This window comes from Typha latifolia, chromosome 4 (genome assembly GCF_019914945.1).
Source record: "Typha latifolia isolate L0001 chromosome 4, TyphaL0001v2, whole genome shotgun sequence".
Taxonomy (NCBI): Eukaryota; Viridiplantae; Streptophyta; class Magnoliopsida; order Poales; family Typhaceae; genus Typha; species Typha latifolia.
In genome coordinates this window covers 17400653-17421368 of record NC_133089.1, presented here as the reverse complement: position 1 = coordinate 17421368, position 20716 = coordinate 17400653, and the positions used below count along the sequence as shown (strand labels likewise).

Sequence of the window (20716 nt, the reverse complement as noted above, 5' to 3'; positions counted from 1 at the left end):
TATAAGTCTTAATTCGAGGGCCATCTAGAGATGGAAATTTATTAAGACATGCATACATAATTGCATATAAGTGTTACCTATAGATATCAAAACTAATAAACTTTTTTAAAAGAAATAAAAATTGAATGGTGTTCGAGTTAAACCGCCACTAAAATTATCTAAATACGTTATGGAGAGATAGAGAATAAGAAGAGAGTGATGATGGGATGGGCTTAAGGGTACTAAGAGTTGTTTGGTTTCGTATGTCTCAAGATACATTATTTATAATATTAAATAAAAAATAAATGTAAGTAAAAGTCTCATTTTTTCTCTCTAAATTTTAATTAAAAGTTGAGAGAATGTGTTTTTATATCCGTTTAATTGAAATAGATGTCAAGATGTATGGCCGTTGAAAAGAATATTTTATAGATTCTATATTCTAATTAAAAAATATTTTTTATATTATATTTTATAAATATAGATGTAGTTTTTTTAAAATACACTTAGTCACGATATCATCTTATAGATGTATGCTTCATTGATATATACAACACTATAGAAGTTTACTCTTAACCTAATATTTGCTGCATAATAAAGATGGGACTGGCCTTCTTCAATCTTCCTATTGGTATCGCAATCCAAACAGAGTGTGCTTTGATCCGCAATAACCGGATTACTGTTTGCTTTCAATTGATACAACTAAATATTTGAACATATCGTCAAAGACAACTCAGTGAACAATTACACCAGATGTGCATGGCATTGAATTTGACATCAATATACACCGCAAAAAGCAGCAGAAATTGAAAGATCTTGTCCTTGCATATACAGCTAAGAATGTTGTACATTTTCCCCCTATGACATGTCATCAAAATTAACCACTAAGGAAGAAGTCAGTGAAAGTGAGCTTGTAACTAAGAGAGTTGGTATCAGAAACAAAGCCCTCTATAAAAATGCAAAGAAGTCAAGGAAGGTTATTGTACAGATACTATGATGCCATTATGCAGTAAAACTATCTGCGTGTTTTCTTTCGGCCTCTCGCTTGAGAGGTGGTGACTTTCTCTGAAGCGTTATGAAGATCATTGACCTCTTCGTCAATCGGTTCCTCTTTTATGTTTTCTTCCTCAGCTGCTTCGTCAAAGCTATCTGTTTTACCACTCGATACATCCTCCTCCTTTAGAGCTTTGTCGGCGGATTCTAGCTTCGATACACGGTCCCGCAGCTCTTTCAGTTTGGCCTTCTTCGAGTTTAAAACTGCCACAAACTAAAAGCACAACTGACGTAAATAGGCAAAAACATCAAAGAATCAATTTGTTAAGAGATAAATTCAACTAGGATGAAAGTAGCCCATATATAAAATGATTGATCTTCATTACTCTTGAGCAAGACTAACAGACATGCATTTGATCCTTTATCCTGACATTACAATAAACTGTTTGGCAAGCCATGCATGCCTGTACAACTGCACTACCAGCAAGAACTATTTAGGGCCACCTCATTCTGTCTATTTAGATCTATGTCGGATTAGGTTGTCTATCAAATCAAGTATCACATCTTTTCTCACTAAATCCTCGAGGTATGTTTTGGTATTCCATTGCCCACTCCAGACATGCATGTTTATAAAGGCATAAACCTAAAACTTTGAAAAGTACTACATAATACGACGAGGCAAATTGATAACACAATAAACTCAATATTATCAGAGTTAAGACAGAATGAACAAATGCAGGCTATTTGGACTTTTGCAGTTGGCAAATTGAAAATCCCATAAGAGGATAAACAGTGAATGACATTAAGGATTAACGAGATGCCAGTACAGACTACAAAATCTCCATCACAATAGATGATAGTACAGCATTTATTTCACCTATTGAATCCATGAGCAAAACATGTATATCTCTGTTTGATAAAAGATCAGACAATTAGGACACCACACAAATTAAAAAATTGAAAAAGTAACAAAATATGCAAAGGAGAGAACAGAAAAATATAAACACAGATATAGAAAAGCAAGCGAGCTCTTTCCACAGTAGAAAACTCCTGAAACCATTTTTAAACAGTGAAATGGTGAGTATGGATCTACCTTCTGGTATCACAACCTTATGATTAGAGAAATAAATGTAAGGAGACACAGGAAGAAAACAAGAAGAAAGAGTGAAGAAATGAAAAAAATTATAAAATCTGTATGAAAATAAACTCAGAAAACCTCAGTTAGACTAAAATCGCAAGTACATAAAACAAGAGTATTACTACCTTTGAATACACAGCAGATTCAAATTCGGCTTTCTCACTGTTACATCTCTCAGTTTGTTGTAAGCACCTCTCAGCTTCTACCTTTAATTTGTTGAAGGACTGGGTTTTCCTTACAACTTCTTCCTGAAATCAAGATGAAAAGATAATAAGGTCTGCAGAGGTATAAAAGTTAGAACCAACTCTTTTTGCACATTAACAAACACAGTATTGACGAAAAGAAACACATACAGTGAAATAAGTTTCGAAATTCAGATAATTTGTCAGTGTCGTTGTCCATCATAATGAGACAACCATGTGTGTTTATATATCATTCATCTTCTATAATGCTTAGAAGAAGAAATATCATAAACTAGCACTTAGAAGATGAACTAATACACTCTATTTAACCAGCGATTAGAAATTAAATGTATGATAACAATGATAATTAATCTATATGATACTGAACCAGCAAAGTAGAGTGGCATACACTCAGGCATATATTTGCGTCCATGAGGAAATCCAGGATTTCAGCTGTAGTTATCTTCCTATCAGGTGATGGCTGGCATTTCCAACGCCACTCCAACTTGGTACCTTGTTTTTCAAATGTCCATGATAACTTCAAAATATTACAACCAAGATCAGTATCTCACTTGTATAGAAGAAAAGATAACGAACATGCTAGAATTTCTTACTAGCGAGGTAATGAAGTTAGTTGTAAGACATCAGAATTTACAAAACCAATTGAAAACCTAAAGAGTAACTAACTATTCCGTATTTTTGAATCTTAAGTTCTCAATAAAATGAGTTAACTTGGTTATTGCTACTTCTGTGCAGTGTAACATTTGTTGGATAGTTAAATGCAACCATCTAGGTTAGTCGAGAATTTCTAATTTACAATGTATCACAATTTGGAGATCCCAGATACCTTTCAAGATGTCAATTTTGAGACAGAGAGGCATGTACACAGGAGAAGCATGTATTGCAGTTGAACATATTTTCCTTCTCATAGTATGACTGATCGAAGTATCCAAGCTGCAAGTATAACTCAAGAAGCCGGTATATTGAGATAGGGCAAGTTTTTGGTTGGATTTATAGAAAAGTAACGTATGTAGTGGGGTGAAAGATATTCATCACCAGAGCATTACTGTTTATGCATCCTAATAGTTATTAAGGACAGTTATATTCTAATTTTAGCAGTGGGGGCCATCCATCTATTTGTTAGCTCAGAAGCTATAAAGTCAGATAATGTGTTGCTTTTCTCATTGGAATAACAAGATGCCTATCAGAATTATGAATAAATTATAGGCCTATCGGAATAATCCCTCAGTCATTATCCCTGTCAAAATATTCAATTCTTTCCACCTACAATGTGCATTTTCCACCAAGGATACTGGTACAGAAATTGACTCCATAATTCGAATTTAATCCTCTTCTCTTTAAGTTAATAACTGTTCTTCACTCCAATTCTAACTCATGCTCCATACACTACCTAGTGGGTGTCCACAACTCAGTGCACAGAGTTTTCCCCAATCACAGGATTTTACCACAGCGGCGTAGTTCATAATCCACGTTCACGCGGCTCTCTCTATCGTTTCCTTGAGTTCTCTTACCATCCACGACAGGCTTGCAGCACAAAATGTTACATATAAACTAACAGACTATATCATCCAGATCACTTTCAAAATTCGGATCAAGTTCACAACTTTATTAAGTAAAAAAAATCTTCACCTTCCGTATTCTCCAACAAATCAAATCAAAGAAGGCATTTTTGAAAGCAAGTCAACATTGAACAACAAGAGCTAACCCTTCTCTGGCCATTTCCAGCATCCTCGAACGCATACTTGGAATCCGGCTGCTGGTATCCGAGGTATCGCTCGGCGAGTGCTATGTATTCCTCGACGGGCTGGTCCCATTGGTCAGCCCGCATCTTGACCTCGGCATCGGACGCCTGGCAGATCCAGGCATCGAGGCCGTCGGTGATGGCGAGGGAGAAGCGGGAAGGAAGCCACGTGCCCTTGACGAAGACGACGCTGAACTCCTTGGGGTCTTCCACGGGGAGCTCTAACTTAAGGCAGCTATGGCGAGCGGCCATGCTACTTTGGCAAAGAAATCGGAGGAAGAAGAGAGAAAGACGATGGGATACAATGCGAGGAGGTCACTCATCGGCGGTTCGATGGTTCGAGATTCGGACGCGATGATTTCCCTCTTAGGTAAAATCGTAAAATAGAGGAAAAAGGAAATAGTAATACCGGCACAAATTATAATAATTATCCATAATTATTTATTAATATCTTCTCCTGCCGATCTATAAGCTCAAATCTTAGAGCATTTGACTCTGTCTATCAATACCCACAACCTCGAAATAATTTTAATGCAGGTCAAATCGATGATCATCTAATAAATATTATTATATTCATTGTATGCATTCAATAATTATAACCGTCTAATATGCATGATTTGGGTGGACTCGGGTCCATCTGCACCTAATTTGTGCACCGCCACCTTCCTACGATTAATACTCTTGCTCGTGTCAATCGCCACCATAGCATTTGTCCTTGCACGTATCTTTCAAAATCTCATGTTATCCTCCTTTCAAATTGTGTGTGTAAAGATTTCTTATAGACACGACTATCAAGTTAGATCTACCTCAATAGGAGGTTGCCAAGTCTATTGAGATCCAGACATTCCCTCCAATTGCAAACTAAACTAATCTAATCACAAAACATATTAGGTGAAGAGCCTTTTATATATATATATTTATATTTATATTGACTAAGTCAAGAGAAAGGGAGCTACCAGAAAAAAAAGAATGGAATTTATTTCCACCTCTGTTTGTCTGAAAGAAAGGTCTAGGAACTGCACCTTTTAGGCTGTCCTGATAGAATCCCAATTAGGAGTATGCTAAGCAATGTCTTATTCCAACAAGGTGAGAGGATTAAACCACAGTACTACTAACTGGGACCATCAGTTAGATCGCACAAAGGGGATGAAAGAACTCGTGAAAGCCTATACAATACCTTCCAGGCTTCCACAGTGGAGTGCAGTAGGTATAGAGTCAAGAACAAGTACACTCTGATGGAAATCTATCAACCACCTATCCGAGTCGGCGCGGATAAGTTTATCCGGCCATCATTTTTCCTCTAGAAATGGAGAGATAAATTTGCTATCCGGCATTGATGGATTATTGGATTTATTGCAAGGTCAATGAGGGTGGTTGGTCTTAATTGATGTTATTTAAACCAAAACCCAAATCCGTACTTAAATTCTAGCTCAATCTGGTGATTAACGTTATGATTTGGATAATTTTGCAACTCTAACTCTTGATGTTTAATGAAATATCTGCCACACCTTCCTTACCTATATCTTTTTTGTAAATATAATTAAAAAAATTCGAATATTTGCATATAGATTAGAATTATAAGGGATTTAATGATACAAATAAAAATTCAAAAGCACTTTGAATTTTATTTTTTTCCTCTTCATTGGGGTTACTAATGTTCCCCATAAATACTGGTAGTGAGTTTAGCTCTGTCGTTTAGAACTTGTCATTGCCACGTAGTACGTTATAAACAATCCAAAATAATTATTTTCCCTTAACCTTAAGCTAAGATTCATTAATGATAAGTTTCATTTTTATCATGTGAATAAGTGATTATTGAAAGCTTCGTACAATCGTACTGGATGCAAAGATCACGCAACTCGCATACCAAAAATGGGTTAAAGGAAAGAAAGAAGACAAAAGAGTTGGCTTCTAATCCAACATGCATGATCTCAAATTAAAATATCAGAAGGAACTCGTGAGGAATAATAAAGTCCTCAATATGGGCAATAATAATAATAATAATAATAATAATAATAATAATAATTATACTGTATGAACTACTTTAGTTTTGGTAGTGTAGAATAGTGCATATGGAGGTTTAGTATGAAGTCTTACCAGAAACATTATTGGGTCTGAAACTTAATCCGTTAATTAGGAAGTCGGTGGGTGGGATTAGGGGGGTCACCGTTATCAGCTAATAGTGTTGTTAGTTAATTGGTGGATGTTTTAGGTACAGAGAACATCCTCCCCTTTTCTTCATAAAATACATGGGCCTAAAATATGTGAATTTTCTATTTAACTGCAAATAAAGAAGGATTTCTTACAAATAACCACCTATTTTTTGATCTTATTGTAAAAATCACATTCTACTTCTTTTCTTACATTTAAATATGTATTTTATATAAATTTTAAGCCTAAATGTAAATAGGGTCTGTATATTATTAAGGATGGATAAATAGTTATATTAGTTAATATCATATATTTACTTATTTAAATAAATAAATAAAAATTAGTTTTAAATAAACAGAATAAAGTATAGTAAGTTTAGTATTATAGTTGTAGATTGTCAGTAGCATATATATATAATACTAAATTTTATTTAGCCATTTTTTTGTTACTCAAGACAATAATTGTAACAAACACTCTAATGTTATTAGATTAGATTTTATGACGGTTTGAATTAGATTATTATTAGTGCTAACACTTCTTATGTTGAAAACTATACAATAATCTGAATATAAAATGGAATTATTAAGGAGGTGATATATTTTTTTGTTCAAATATACCTGTAAAAGGAGGCGTCTATCTGTTAATATGTAAAGGGAGGATGTTTTCGTAATATATTTAAAATGAAGGTCGGTAATTTGCAAAAGAACCCGAGAAAAAGAAGAAAAAGAGGAGCATTGCTAGGGCCTACTTGACGCCATTAGAATTCGAAATATCACCGTTAAGTGACGGCGTTAGAGCAGGGTAGCTATAAATACTGCCACTGGAGCAACACAGCGACGGGTGTGTGAAAGAGAGAGAGAAGAGGGGTAAAGAGAGCAGCTCGAGGTCTGCCGTCTGCGCCAATCGAGGAGCTCGTGAGCGTAAGAGATCTACGCCATTGCCTTCTATTTCGCCGTTTCTCGATTCGTCCTTCTACATTTCCTTCTTGATCTCGTCGTTTGTTTCGTAGCTGTAGTTTGCGATTGGAAGAATCAAGAATGCCAGTTATTTTTCCGCATATCTTGAATCAGTAGGTGGGAGAGGAACATGTGATCTGGTTTTTTAGGAACGAATTGTGGATTCTGTTCGATTTCGTGGCTCAATCGATTCGAGAGAGTAAAATCGGAGAAAATTAATATCCGACTAATTTTTATTTTTACGATTGGTGGAAACTTGGCGGATTTTATATCCTTGGGAGAGATTTTTCTTTTTTTGAAACTTTTAAGTAGTCTATTTATTTTTATAACGGTAGAAATAGTGTTCTTTCTGAGACACCTGATATCACAACCATGCAATTGTTTCACTTTTCTTTTTTTTTTTCTTTTTTTGCAACAGATGAAAAAGATATGTCTCTGCCACTCACTCTGCATATATTTTCACTCTAGACCTGATCGTTCTTTTCTCTAACAGTGATTTAATGATTGACTATGACAAAACTAAGGTAAAATTTACAGTTGAAACTAAAACGCAGCAGTAAATTAAAGGGAAAAAGGGAAAAAAAGAAGAGGATGTACAATTAAGAAGAAGAAAAAGAATCGCAGAGGATAAACACATGGATTTCATATGAAAGAGAGTAGTTACTAGTATGGATGGCAGTCCTGTGTTGGTGAGAATCCACGTAATAGACTTTTTTTTGTGTTGCTTTTATGTAGTGTTTTAAAAAGTAACGTGCATGCATCCATCTACCATCTATGTGGCACAAACCACTTCGGATAAGCTGTACAAACATAATGGCATGATAAGATGAGCAAGTAAATCTTAGGTTGTTATAGGCTGGTTAGGCATGCATTGTTTGTGACTAACTAAAAAAGAAATTTTACACCACACTATATATGTAAATAATTTTATATCCACATTAAGTTATTCTTATTTCATAATTAAAAGTTCTTTTTCTTGTATGCGTTCTTTGTATTTATGTTTTCTTATTGATTCTTTTATCTTTCCTTTATTTAAAAATTTCTGGCATGCTCTTACCTTTTTACCATATTTTAGCTGCATGTAACATGAATTGCATATGTGCCTGCATAGGTGCTATGCTGTATGTGGGGCACTTTTTTTTCTGTTGAAACAGAAGCATAAGTAGAGAGAGAAATCATTTGTTTGGGAGATGTGATCTTTTTGAAGTTTAATCTCTCCTTGCTGCAGATTCAATTTATCCAACTTCCAGATGCATCATTCTTACAACACAATAGTTAGGCAGCTATGAGCTATTTCACTAATTATCTTTTTCTCTATGCCAGTTAAGCTATATTATTTCCACCCTGTATTTTCTGCGATGAAACTTAATATAGGATCATCAATTCTGCTTGTTCTATTGTGGGATCTAATATGCTTGCTGGTAGCTTATTGACTGATTCAAGTAACATGCTCTCAGTTTGGAATAAATTTTGCAACTTAGGTAACTATTTTTGTCATTGCTATGCATATTATAATGAAGAAACTCCGTGCTGTTATTATATCATCCATCTTTGGTAGTGCTTGTGGTTATTTAGGTATCAAATTTAATCAGTAAGGTAATGTTGCAGAATAACATTATTTAGGTATCAAATTTAGATATTTCTTGTATTCTCTTGCAGTGATATGGGAGAAGAAGTTGTGGACATGCGTTCCAATGAGGAATCAGACTTTGTTATTGTCTCAACTGCCAATGGGGAACAACCCGATGATTGTGGTTCTAAATCTTTGGAGCTTTCTGAATCAGAAACTAGAGAAGTCATGCCTGATCCTCTTGTCTGTCTAGGTATGGAATGCATGGTGGACTGCTCTATCAAGGTCCCCTCTGTTTGTCAAAATGAAAATGGTCTGAAAGAGCAAGTACCTTCTCTTGAGAACCTTAATTTAGGTGCTGACCCATCAGAGAAAGAAAAACTGAATCTTGATGTGCAAAAGCCATCAAATAAGAAAAGCTCAGTTTCTCCCATGAAAGTGAACTTAAATTCAGCAAATGTTGGACGTACAGACAACATCGTTTCACAATTATCTCCTCATGCAACTGACAAGCATGCATCTGGTGGGGACCACTCTATTTCTTGTGCTACTGATAGTGGGAACACTTATGTCAAGGTGAACAATTTGGACTCTGTAAATCTGATGAAGAAGACTCAGGTAATTCCTTTTTCTTACCCATTCTTTAGTAAACAGAACATTTCCCTTCCCCCTTTCTGAAGTTGAAATGAGATCATATAATGCTATTTCTATTTTCTCCTTTCTCGATTATCCTTTTGGGCAACTTCTCTATTCTTGACAGATTTGCGGTGTGCTGCTGTTTTGAAGTGCCATTCATAATTTTTTCCCGTATTTCTGTTTTGATTAAGCCCCTTTATATTTTATACTTTTTTCTTGATTTGCCTAAACAAGTGCACGTATTTCTCCATGTTGTCCTCTGATCACCCATGATAACCTTTGATCATTGAAGCATTTTTCTTATACAGGAAAATCAAAATGATCGTGGAAAATGGATACAAAGAATTTATTTTCTAGTTCAAATTGTGTATGTCTTGCTTGCCTTTAGATAACATGCCATTTGCTCATCCTATCATCCATACCTAATGTTTGATTTATTTTTAAAAGATCAACTTCCCAAAATTTATTTTGCAATAGATAGAGTTCCCTTTATGCTAAAGCCTCTTGGCTTGTTAATCTGTTGTGAGCACTTGAGTGAGTAGAGCCAGCAAATGTCAAGAATGGGCCAATTAGTGCTACTCATTGTGTTCCTACTGTGGCATACTGGCATTGTCAGAGTAGTCTTTCATTCTAAGCATTTCTCAGTTTCTTAGGGCACTACTCTTAGCATATGCTTTTCTTATTTTTCAACTTCTGTAGGACATGGTGGCACTTTTGCTTAAATATATTCATTTGCTAGCTTACTCAAAGACATGTCTTTGCAATATATCTCTTTAAAACATATGCCAGATTAGCACAATTCTCACCTCAAGGAAGCCTCTGCAACCAGACAATATAAAGCATCCAGATGAAGATGATGCTTCTTCAATTGCCTCATCGTATCCTTTTAACTTATATTGGTCTTATTTCTATAAGATAGCCACATTTCCCTTTTAATAGAGGCTGGCTTGATTATCCTGAACAAATAGTAGAACTGCAACATCGGCAAGACCATCTAAAAGCAGGATTACACTGGGATCTGCCCCTGTTTTCAAGTGCACAGAACGTGCAGAGAAACGGAGGGAGGTACCTTCACTACCTTCTCTCTAGCTCACATTGGAAAGTTTGAAGCATTTGCTGAGAGAATGTATCTTATTGTCTTTCCCTTCTCTTTGGCTCAGTTTTACATGAAGTTGGAAGAGAAGCACCAAGCTTTAGAAGCAGAGAAAAGCCAGTATGAAGCTAGATCAAAGGTATGCCCTTCTTTTGTTGCACTAGGAACTTGAGGATGTTTCAACCATTATTGTTAATTGTTAGTAAGTGCTAAGTCAAGTATTTATCACAACTTATATTTGAATTTAGAAGAGTCCTACAGAAATTAATATGTAAAAGTTAACAACTTGATGTTGTTTACATTCTTAACAGCTTTGGTGTGTGATAGAATGGAAATTACCATTAATAACTATTTTTCAAGAAATTTTAATGATATCTTGTTTTCTTTGCAACGAGTGCTTCATATAGGCCTACGAATGCCAAATATATACATGTATATATAATATGTATACAAACATATATCATGTGAATTACTTTTATATGTATTTATGGCGTTGTCCCTTGGAATACTTGATTGCAGCCTTCCAAACTAAGGTCTCTTCTATCCATTATACTGTACATATATAGTCCATATAGGGTAGTATTAGATGGATAACACTTAATCTCATTACTAAGTTATTCAGGTTCAATCAGGAACCAACTATTGGATTTAAATTTGAAAAGGTTAGAGATTATAAATGACAAATAGGTTCTCGAATGGTGCCTTGAGTTTCAGTGACACAGGCTAAGTCAATTTGTCCTGTTTTTTGTCCCTCCTTTTGCTGAGAGAACAAAGAGTCTCTGGCATCAAGTCTTGAGCTTGCTCGGTAAAAAGTAACAAGCCTTTCTGATTGATATTTATGAGTTTCCTTCAGATGTATTTTTCAGCACAATCTACACCTTTCTCTTGTTGGATCAACTACACTACTAGAAATCTAATTTAGTGGAGAATTTTCTTCTTTATTGACTACCCAAACTCGATGTAACTCTACTTACTGGCAATATCTGTTCCTTTGGGCCAAGGTTTCGTGGTTCAAAAATGCCGAATTAAGCTTCCTTCTTATTTCCTCAGGAAGAAAGAGAGGCTGCTCTTAAGCAACTTAGGAAGAGTCTGACATTCAAAGCTACACCTATGCCGAGTTTCTACCATGAGGGGCCTCCTCCTAAGGTTGAGCTCAAAAAGGTAAAGGAAACAAAATGAAGATATTAATGGTTTTTCATGTTTGTTACATACAATGTTACATATGTGATATAGTATGGGTTTCATTACCCTGGTTCTTATGAGACCAGATTTTTGATTGTTTTTAAGCTTATTCATTGTCCATCAACTTGTTTATGTAATAACCTAATTATGAAGTTGCTAGAGGAATTTGATGTTTTATCAATACTTGTGCTTGATTTGTCAAAATCCTCCTGTTTCTTCAGAGAACAAGAGCCATGTTTTACAATGGGCCTAGTTTGCGGCTTAGAACTGCTCTAGGGTGTTAAGTAATTCAGATCTGTGTACTTCCATCTACCTCTTACTTTCTTTTACTACTGAATAAACTTTACAGCGATTATCTTTAATCAAGTATTAAACCTCTTTAAGTTTCATTATTAAGCCTAGCATTGACAATTTTTATGTTTTCCTAAATTTTATTCTCTTGTCCTTTTTTTGCACATGACCTCTCTCTCTCTGTCTTGCTACTAAAGTCACGTGTGACCCTTATTACGTTTAGTTCCTTATTTTCATAATTTTGTTAAATAACAAAAAAAAAAAACTTTTGCTATGCTCAGCTACAGATTTGATTTGATTTGATTCAAGTGCTTCAGCTAATATGTCTGTATCTAAACCCACCTGATTTCTCAGCTTGGCTAGAATTAGGATCTGATCTAGGGTACCCAAGTATTATCTGTTTCAGATCTTACTTGATCCAACCTGAACTCAATCTATTGCTAATAATAGGAATCTCCTGGGAGAATGCTAATAATAAGGCACATTTTAAATGCAGAACTTGTTGCAAATTTGGCTTTGAATAGATCACTTGTTCTTTCACAAAGAACTGACGTGCTTGTTTGATATCAACCTGAAACTTAGAATAGTTGATTCAGATGATCATCTTTCATGTGGTCTGCAAGCTCTGCATTAACACTCTCCAAACTAGATATGATCTCTCTGATGAGTTATCCACCTAGAATTTAATTTGCTTCAAGGCAGGAGATGTCTTTACTAATTCTATTGTGTGTTTTTTCTCAAAGCTTCCGACGACTCGTGCCAAATCACCGAAGCTTGGTCGTAGAAAGAGCTGTAGTGATGCAACTAATCAATCCCAAGCAAATGACCATGCCCGAGTAGGTGGTCGGGTCAATCGCCACAGCCTGGGCAGTTTCAAAGAAGGCAGTAATAAGCTGCAGAATGGCTCGAAGAACGATAATGCAATTTTAAAAGATCGAGAGCATAAAATGTTCACTGCTACAAATACTTCTAAGGGTCTCACTCACAAGGTATCTGGTCCAAGTATTGTCAATGTTGCGGTGCAATCTTAGGTTTCAACTCTTGAGTCACTTGTGCGTGATTTCTCGTAGTTTTTATTTATTTTCATCTCACATCACAGATCCATCAGTTGTCGAATGTGCTGGTTTTTCTTTGTGAGGACATTTTCCAGGATGTGTGTGTGTTGTACATGTTGTTTAAGTTCATACAGGAGTCTGTGACTGAACATAATCATCTCGCCCTAGTTTACTGGAACTAATATGATGTTCTTTGTGGAACAAATAGCCTGACTTATCTTGAGTAGCATTAGTTTTTCTATTTTTTCTTTTACTGATTTAGACCAGCAAATTAACCAATTATATATATATATATATATTTTTTTTTTTTTTTAATCTGGAAATATTAGTTAAACGTTAGCTGTGACAAGTTTTAGGGCATTTTGTTGTACACTGATTGGCATCTGATCTTAATGAAACATCTGTTTTTTAATGCATATCAAGTGCCTAAAACTTTCGAATTTCATTTTATATAGTTTAATTCTAAAGAGAGTTTTATCCGTAACAACAAAGGTCTGTATGAAGAGAAAGAATCGTCACATGATAGCTCTTACCAACTGATATTTTTTTGGAACGATCAGAAGCTGGGACTTACTGACAAGTGACAAAAGCCTTGATCTTTCCTCCCTCACCCAACGCATTAATTTAGCTTTAAAATTAATCAACCTAAGAGAGAAGATTGTTAGATTACTCCGCTTTAGCCTTTCTAGCCTGCAGTTGAAGTTTCATGGTGTTAGTATCAAAGATTAATAAATCTCTTTTCCACTCTCTCTTCTTAATGGGAAAGGTTATTATCCTACCCATATGCTCTCGAACTTGATTAATTAATCTCAATTTTTATTTTGATATTTTGAAAGTAAATTTAATTAAATATGAAAAGGATAAAAAAATATTTAGTTACTGAACCTAAACTCAAAGTAAACATGGCCTTAAAAGAATCCAGACTCCAGAGTATTCTTATACCTCGGAAGATCCTTTTTTTATTATTTCTTTTTTGTATTATTTAGAGAAGAGAAGAGACATAATAAGAGTCCAGAGTTGGCAGCTATCCTCACACAGTTGCTCTATCTCTATCTAAGCATTCGATTGCAACATCTGATATCCTTTTACTTGTTAATGTTAACAAGGGGATGCACCAATTGCTTTTCTATAGAATTTGTCCCTTGACTCTGTGGAATCTCTCTTATCTTTTCTCATCACTTCTTGTCTTCCTTCTTTATTACCATCACAAAGATCCATGGAAGTACTACAGCTTCTAATTGCTTGGCTCTTAAGCTTGGAATCTCCACTTGGCTTATGCTCCATTTGATGAAGGTTCTCCTTCCCTCAATCTCCCCCTCCCCTTTTTAGAAGTGGGGAGCAAAAGAGAAATCCTTTGCTTGGGAATAACACTCAATTCAGATAGATCCTACATTAGCTCACAACATAACGAATAACTTTGATTGATGATGTTAATCATAACCAAGAATATCATCATATCCATTCTCACAAATAAATTCCCCATTAAAGAACCTGTGTTACGTCAAGTATTCTACCAAAATATACACTTCGCCGCAGCCCAAAATAACTTCATGGTTGACCTAAGATAGCACCTTGATTCTTCTTTTGGAGTAAATGCTTAGATTAATCATGGCAAAAAGTTATGTGCTACATATTAATCTCAGTTGGGTGTTCATATCTCAACCTTTCCTTGGATTAGCCAAACTTGGATTAGAAAATGAGGTAGTTACTCAAAAGTGTGGAACTCCATTATTGAAAGTTAACTCAAAAGTCATTTTGTTCCAGCCTTCACGTATATAAAGCTCCATGTAAAACTATTGCATGGTCTAGTGCTGTATTAGCTCCAACGCCTCTTCTTCTCTCCCATGATAGTTAAGGGGAATGTCATCTGGTTCGAAGCCATTCGCGCAATTAAAAATTCTTTTCTCTTCAAAGAGAATGACTTCGGACCAGGCTTCATTCCTCCTAACTCATGGAAACTTCATCAGAGTATTCTCCATGGAGATCAGAACAAGTCGCCCTTTCACAGTGGATCAAAATCTTCATCTTGTTTGCAAGTAAGTATTTCTCTTATACCAAGTTACGTCTCTTAGTATCATAGATTTCAAACTGTTATTATATACAGATCATATATATTTTTTTTTTGTTCTGTTTTTGAGGATCTGATGTTCAGATATAGTCAATACCTTCATTCCTTCAGCAATTATTTTGACTAATGGGAGGTCAAATTTTCGTGTAAACAAAGAGTAGAAAGATACTTATTTTTTTGTTGAGGTAAGTTTAGAATTTTCTTCACTGTGATGTACAACTGTCAAGATTGCACATAAGATGCTTTCTTTAACTTCAGTTCCTTTTTTTTTTAAATTTTATTTTCCTACCATATTTCTATACTGAAAAGAAAAGCATCATTTTAGAGTAGCACAGCATGATGTGGTTTTCTTTCTCAAAGAATTCATATAACATCACTCTCATGTGTTGGATCTCATCTCTAAGCAATGGGACCATTGTAAAAGTTTGGGCTTCTTCGTCTACATCATTAAATACTTTGATTATGAAAAGGTTGTGTGGAAAATATAGTAACGGAGACAATATACTTTGGTGACAGTGTTGGGTGGAATTGATGCACCAGCAACTGCAAGATTGTCTTACTATTTCTGCACAGTATTGATTGCCTATTTTAGTCTTCTTCAGCAATGCATTTGCTTTCACTTGGCATACTTGCACCTGAAACAAGAAGTTCACCTTGCTGAATTTAATATCTCGATTAATACAATCATCACTTAGACTATTGATGAGAATGATCAATGCAGACTTTTAGGCAATTTATAAAGTTGACATAGTAAATTAAACCTGAGTAGTTTCTACCTGTGTTTCTTCTTGAGTAGCACGGCAAAGGATGACCACATAATATATTGGAGTCAAAGGGAGATGGCATAAAGCTCTGACTTGATGACTAACACACAGTTACAGAATGCTCAAGGAAAATGGTCACAAAGAGAGATGAGAAGCTAAGAAAAGGCCACATGAAATCACTCATAGATGAATGAAAAGAATGCTTCATTTCGTCTTGCCTCCAAACTTTTGACTAGGCCTTGGCTCATATCTTCCAAGGAGTGAGTGTGAAAAGGTTTATAGGAGGATACTTCTTCAACAGACCAATTATTAATAAATTTCACCACAGTAATTTACTTGAGACATCATTTGGTCATTTGGACTTTAAAGGACCTACATGCCATATAAATCTTGCACAAGAAGTTCAATTGATTGACCAGTACGTGCCAGCAAGTACTTTTGACCAAAGTATTTCTTACCTGAACTAATCACCAACCTATAGTTTTCTTTTCAATATTGGAAAAAGAATTCAGAGCCCAGAAAGAAACATTAGAGAAGAAGGGTTAAAGGAACTATGCATATCATGTGCTTAAACACCACGATTGCTGCCAACTCAATACAATAGTTTGATGTAATACCAAAAAATCAGATGACAGAAATGCCTATCAGTTAATAAATAAAATAGAACTTTGTACAACACCTGAATGACCTTTAGAGATCTCTAAATAAGATTTTATTTTCCGGTGAGGCCCAGCATTCATTAAAGAAAAGGGCAAAACATCGGTATAACAAATGTGAGTACGACCACCAATATCCTCCAAGAATGATCATTTACCACTCTATGGTTAAGTCTGCAGTACACTTCTTTTGCATGCTGCTTCAAACATGTGTAGAAGTTCAGAAACTACATCACTTGTAGGTATACGGACAAGACGATCACACCTATTAATGGATGTTTTGCTAAGAAGTAAAACTTGAGAGTCCAGAGAATTTCCCTCAAGCAAATCACTCCACAAGTTATCGTCCTCATTGAGATGTGATCGCTTCAATAATTCTAAGACTTTTTCCAAATGAGCAACATTTCTGCCAGCTCCGCAACCAGTGGCAGTCGCAGCACCCACTGCATTTGCAAGCACCAATGTATTAACTGCAGGCATGTTATGAAGGTAACCAAAAGCAATCGCAGCTGTGAAACTATCTCCACATCCAACAGTGTCAACAACATTCACCTGGTGGCAATCCAGAATCCTAGTCAGTGCTTTTTATAAGAGTATTTCATATGGACAAGCAGTAGCACATATAAAATTCACCGGCAATTGCATATACTAGCAGGTCGTAAGTATCCATCATGAACAAGACAAAATGCAATTACAACTTACAAGTAATACTACTGGAGAAAAGCCAGCTGCAAAGCTTTTCCCCAGTGATTTAGCTTGCATAAAGGAAGAGGACATCAAAAGTTCAAAACTAGATGCGTGATACCTTAAATGCAGGTGCACATGAGATAACAGATTTGTCTATCAGAACCGATCCTTTTGAACCCATTTTAATTACCACCCACTTTGTGCGAACACCTTTTCTCAGTAATTCCTGTCCTGCTAGAATCGGGTTTGCAATCCCTGTTAGTGACAGAGCCTGGTACATCATTGAATTACCAGTATGGGTGAAAAACTCATTCAAATATAGGAGATAGAAATTTCAACTTAAGGTATCAACTAGAGTGTAGCAGAACTAGAGTGTCGTGAACAAATTTCAGCTTCTACATCTCAAAGGACAACAAATACAAAGATAAATTCACCAGAGTTAGTACTGCATATGTTATGAAATCGCAACAGGCTAATGGAAGCAACATTTTAGCATCTACAGGAAATTAATGTCAATTGCACACCATAAATAGAATTTTCTTACTTCTAGTAATATGGTAGTCGCCTGGTGCATGGAGAGAAGTATGACAAAGGGAAGAGAATATAAAAATAAATCCTTTTAGACTTAATAGATAAACAATTATTTGATTCTTGAAAAGCAGTCAGATTGAGGATCTGGAATGGGCATCTAGTGCAGGAGGCTACAACTAATGCAAGCTTTAAAGAGGGCAAGATGTATGTAGCATTAATGCCATTGCTGGATATAGGACCCAGAAGCCTAGTATTCAAAAGAATCTTACTTGAAGTGGCAAATCTTAGTTTATCTAAAACTACTTTCATCCAAGGTATCCATTAACAGAGTTATAACTTTCAGGTCATGACATTTTTGCATTACTGAACCGTAGAAACAATGTTCTGTCATCACCAAACCTTTTACAAAACCAATTTGTAATTCAGATAACTTGGTCCCAACAAAGCTGTCACTTGTCGTGGCACATTCCTTGGCTAATGCTTTATTAATTAGCACACCGTCTGCTGCAGCATATGCCATGCCTACAGTTAGCCATCATTGGCACGATCATTGATACAGGACTATATCCAGAAGTACACACTGGCAATCCTTGTTTCATTATTATTATTATTTTAGATGATATCACATAAATCATATTTCTGTTTAAAATATAATGATAACCTACTAGAAAGGAACCACATCCAAGTAATAGTTAGAAGGTTTATGAGCAAACCTCTTCTGAAGTTAAAAGAAGAACATCACTGTACTTCAGGAAGGATTCAAGTGCCCTTCGTTGCCCAGGAGACCCGTGAGAAAGTGTTCTTCCACGAGGACCAGGATCAAAGAATGTTGCTGTTCCAGCATCAATGGCACAATCAAGTGCAGAGATGATTACATCAGGGGAAAGTTCATCGAATGAATAACCATTGCAGAAAAGGATCTTGGATTGCTGAATGGCCATCTTGACTCGTCTTGATAGTTTATTGATCCAATAAAATGCAGGATCTTCACTAAAATCAGCACGACTGTTATCACCGAATATGATAAACTGATATTAATGCTTCACATAAAAGAAGAGTAAGATTAACATTTATTGACTGCAAAAGTAGGAAACAGAAAGAAACAGATAAAGAATGTGTAATATAGCTCTCTAAAAGTACTTACCTGCAAAACCCATGCTTTTGAAATGGGTCCACTAGGACCCAGCAGAGAAGTGTTTCATAAGCGTCCTTGGGAGCAGTAGCCTCAGCATTTTCATTCATTCCAACAATACGGATGCTCTCATTTTGAAGCACATCGAGGAGGAAATTCCCATATATTTCTTCCCCTACATGACCAAGTGTGATGCAAGAAAGCCCTAGCCTCGCTGCAGCAATCGCCAAGTTACAGTTACCGCCAGCTTCCCAGAATTTCTACAAAAAAAAAAAAGGCGAAATAAATGTGGTTTGACAATCAGAAGAACTTTACATCAAGCATTACATAGACAAAGATGGTTCCTTAGAAAACTTAAATCTGGAATATTTAATATTCAAATAAGGTGACATGATTGATTAAATAGAACCAAACATCCACAATAAAGGAATAATTTATCCAGATGCAGCCCTTGAGGACTCATCAGTCAAGTCTTTAAAGTGGCACATCTTCACATTCAGGCCATATCAGGGCAATTTACACAGGTTAACCAATTCGAACAATTCTTAAATCAGTCATGCTAACATAACCAGGCACATTTTTATGCCAGATGCACTAAAGCAAATAACTTTTTTCTTTTCACTTGGAAAACTTTTACTCAAAGTGGAACAATCTAACCTACTTTATTGAATTGATTCACCTAAGAAGAGCTGTTTCAATCATTGGATATAAAATCCAATAGCATTCAACTCAACTGAAACAATGTACAGTAAACACACAATCCTCTTTCCGGTTGTCTCCCATCCCAGATAAGCAACATGTAGATACTTCCAGACTCAAAGGAATTGAAGGACCCTTGAAACAGCCAGCTATTCGAAACCTCTCGAAACCTTTTATTTTCAAAACTACATTCTTTATCCTTTTAACGTTACTTTGACCAATCCTCAATACCCAAGTTGGAAAATAAATTATTTGATTATTCCAGATTTCAATACCACAGGACCCATCCAGCTGGAGAGGAACCAGCCATCTACTGATAACCCAAAACAACTAATAACAAACTAAACGTTCCTACAAAAAGGATCGAACTAAGATATAAAATAATACGAAAACCCTCAAAAAGATTATATGTTTACCAACCTTATCGGGGGACGAAGCCGCCAACCTGTCCATGTAAGCCTTCCTCTCGTCGCGCTGCGACGGCGGCAAGCTCGGGACATTTAGCACGATATCGACGCAAAGATTTCCTAGCGTCGCGAGGTCTACATCCTTCTTGGTCCTCACCTTGATACCCTCACCTCCCACGAACCCTCCGTTTCCGACGGCGGCGCGGCAACCTCCCCGGCGGCTCATCCCTCCGGCGAGAAGCCGCCGCGGCGGAAGCCAGAGGAGATGCCGGTCCTCTGGCATGAGCTCTTGTTTGGGCTTCCACGAGATTGGAGGGTTTAGGGTTTGGAGAGCCATGAAGTCCACCGCGAGAACGAGAGGCAGAGATAGTTGGAAAAGGGGGAAGATGATCTCTAAACAGATGGAGCGAGGGAAGCGGAGTAAAAGAATAAAAAAATAAAAATAAAAAACCAAATAAGGGGTTATTTTTGCATATTACCACCACCAACACATTGGTCATATTGTCAAATAATGAATCTTTTTAGTATATTTTATTTTATTTTATTTGGATGAAAGCATCATAATATTTCTAAGCAATTGAAAAGTGACAACATTCAACATTGTTGGTTGTAAATTTTTTAATAATCAAAATTGGTGCTAATCTTTGACTATCGTTTTCTATACTTAATCTTTTATTTCTCCTTTTCCTGCGTGATCTTTATTCTCTCTAAGTCAAGTAGTTGATAGAATCGATTCCGCATTGCCCAACTTATTAAATAAATTGTATGAATGTATGGTGGAAGGAAG

General features: G+C 35.9%; 3 protein-coding genes across 3 annotated transcripts; 1 reads left to right on the top strand and 2 right to left on the bottom strand.

Annotated features, from left to right (window-relative positions):
• Window positions 1–713: 713 nt before the first annotated feature.
• On the bottom strand, window positions 714–4404 carry LOC140785611 (DNA repair protein XRCC4-like). Its single transcript, XM_073133535.1, has 4 exons — window positions 4016–4404; window positions 2699–2827; window positions 2233–2355; window positions 714–1243 (listed from the first exon to the last, which is right to left on the bottom strand). The coding sequence occupies exons 1-4, from the start codon at window positions 4301–4303 to the stop codon at window positions 992–994; spliced, it is 792 nt and encodes a 263-aa protein (XP_072989636.1). The 5' UTR covers window positions 4304–4404; the 3' UTR covers window positions 714–991.
• A 2588-nt stretch (window positions 4405–6992) lies between these two features.
• Window positions 6993–13190, top strand: LOC140786538 (protein WVD2-like 2). Its single transcript, XM_073135032.1, has 7 exons — window positions 6993–7122; window positions 8818–9346; window positions 10154–10242; window positions 10336–10429; window positions 10525–10596; window positions 11508–11618; window positions 12674–13190. Exons 2-7 carry the CDS (start codon window positions 8822–8824, stop codon window positions 12959–12961), a joined length of 1179 nt encoding a protein of 392 aa, XP_072991133.1. The 5' UTR covers window positions 6993–7122; window positions 8818–8821; the 3' UTR covers window positions 12962–13190.
• A 3169-nt stretch (window positions 13191–16359) lies between these two features.
• Window positions 16360–20346, bottom strand: LOC140786487 (probable fructokinase-4). Its single transcript, XM_073134961.1, has 5 exons — window positions 19943–20346; window positions 18836–19083; window positions 18405–18696; window positions 17279–17431; window positions 16360–17025 (listed from the first exon to the last, which is right to left on the bottom strand). The coding sequence occupies exons 1-5, from the start codon at window positions 20264–20266 to the stop codon at window positions 16642–16644; spliced, it is 1401 nt and encodes a 466-aa protein (XP_072991062.1). The 5' UTR covers window positions 20267–20346; the 3' UTR covers window positions 16360–16641.
• Window positions 20347–20716: the final 370 nt, after the last annotated feature.

Bases quoted from the DNA above. Each gene is read 5' to 3' on its own strand.
- LOC140785611 (XM_073133535.1), bottom strand. From the start codon at position 4,303: ATGGCCGCTCGCCATAGCTGCCTTAAGTTAGAGCTCCCCGTGGAAGAC. The intron at 2,828-4,015 runs GTTAGCTCTTGT...AATATTTTGAAG, and splicing joins CTGGAAATGGCCAGAGAAGG to TTATCATGGACATTTGAAAA. The intron at 2,356-2,698 runs GTATGCCACTCT...TCTTGATTTCAG, and splicing joins ACGCAAATATATGCCTGAGT to GAAGAAGTTGTAAGGAAAAC.
- LOC140786487 (XM_073134961.1), bottom strand. From the start codon at position 20,266: ATGGCTCTCCAAACCCTAAACCCTCCAATCTCGTGGAAGCCCAAACAA. The intron at 19,084-19,942 runs GTTGGTAAACAT...TTTTTTTTGTAG, and splicing joins CGGCTTCGTCCCCCGATAAG to AAATTCTGGGAAGCTGGCGG. The intron at 18,697-18,835 runs GTAAGTACTTTT...CGGTGATAACAG, and splicing joins CAAAAGCATGGGTTTTGCAG to TCGTGCTGATTTTAGTGAAG.
- LOC140786538 (XM_073135032.1), top strand. From the start codon at position 8,822: ATGGGAGAAGAAGTTGTGGACATGCGTTCCAATGAGGAATCAGACTTT. The intron at 9,347-10,153 runs GTAATTCCTTTT...AACATATGCCAG, and splicing joins ATCTGATGAAGAAGACTCAG to ATTAGCACAATTCTCACCTC. The intron at 10,430-10,524 runs GTACCTTCACTA...TCTTTGGCTCAG, and splicing joins GTGCAGAGAAACGGAGGGAG to TTTTACATGAAGTTGGAAGA.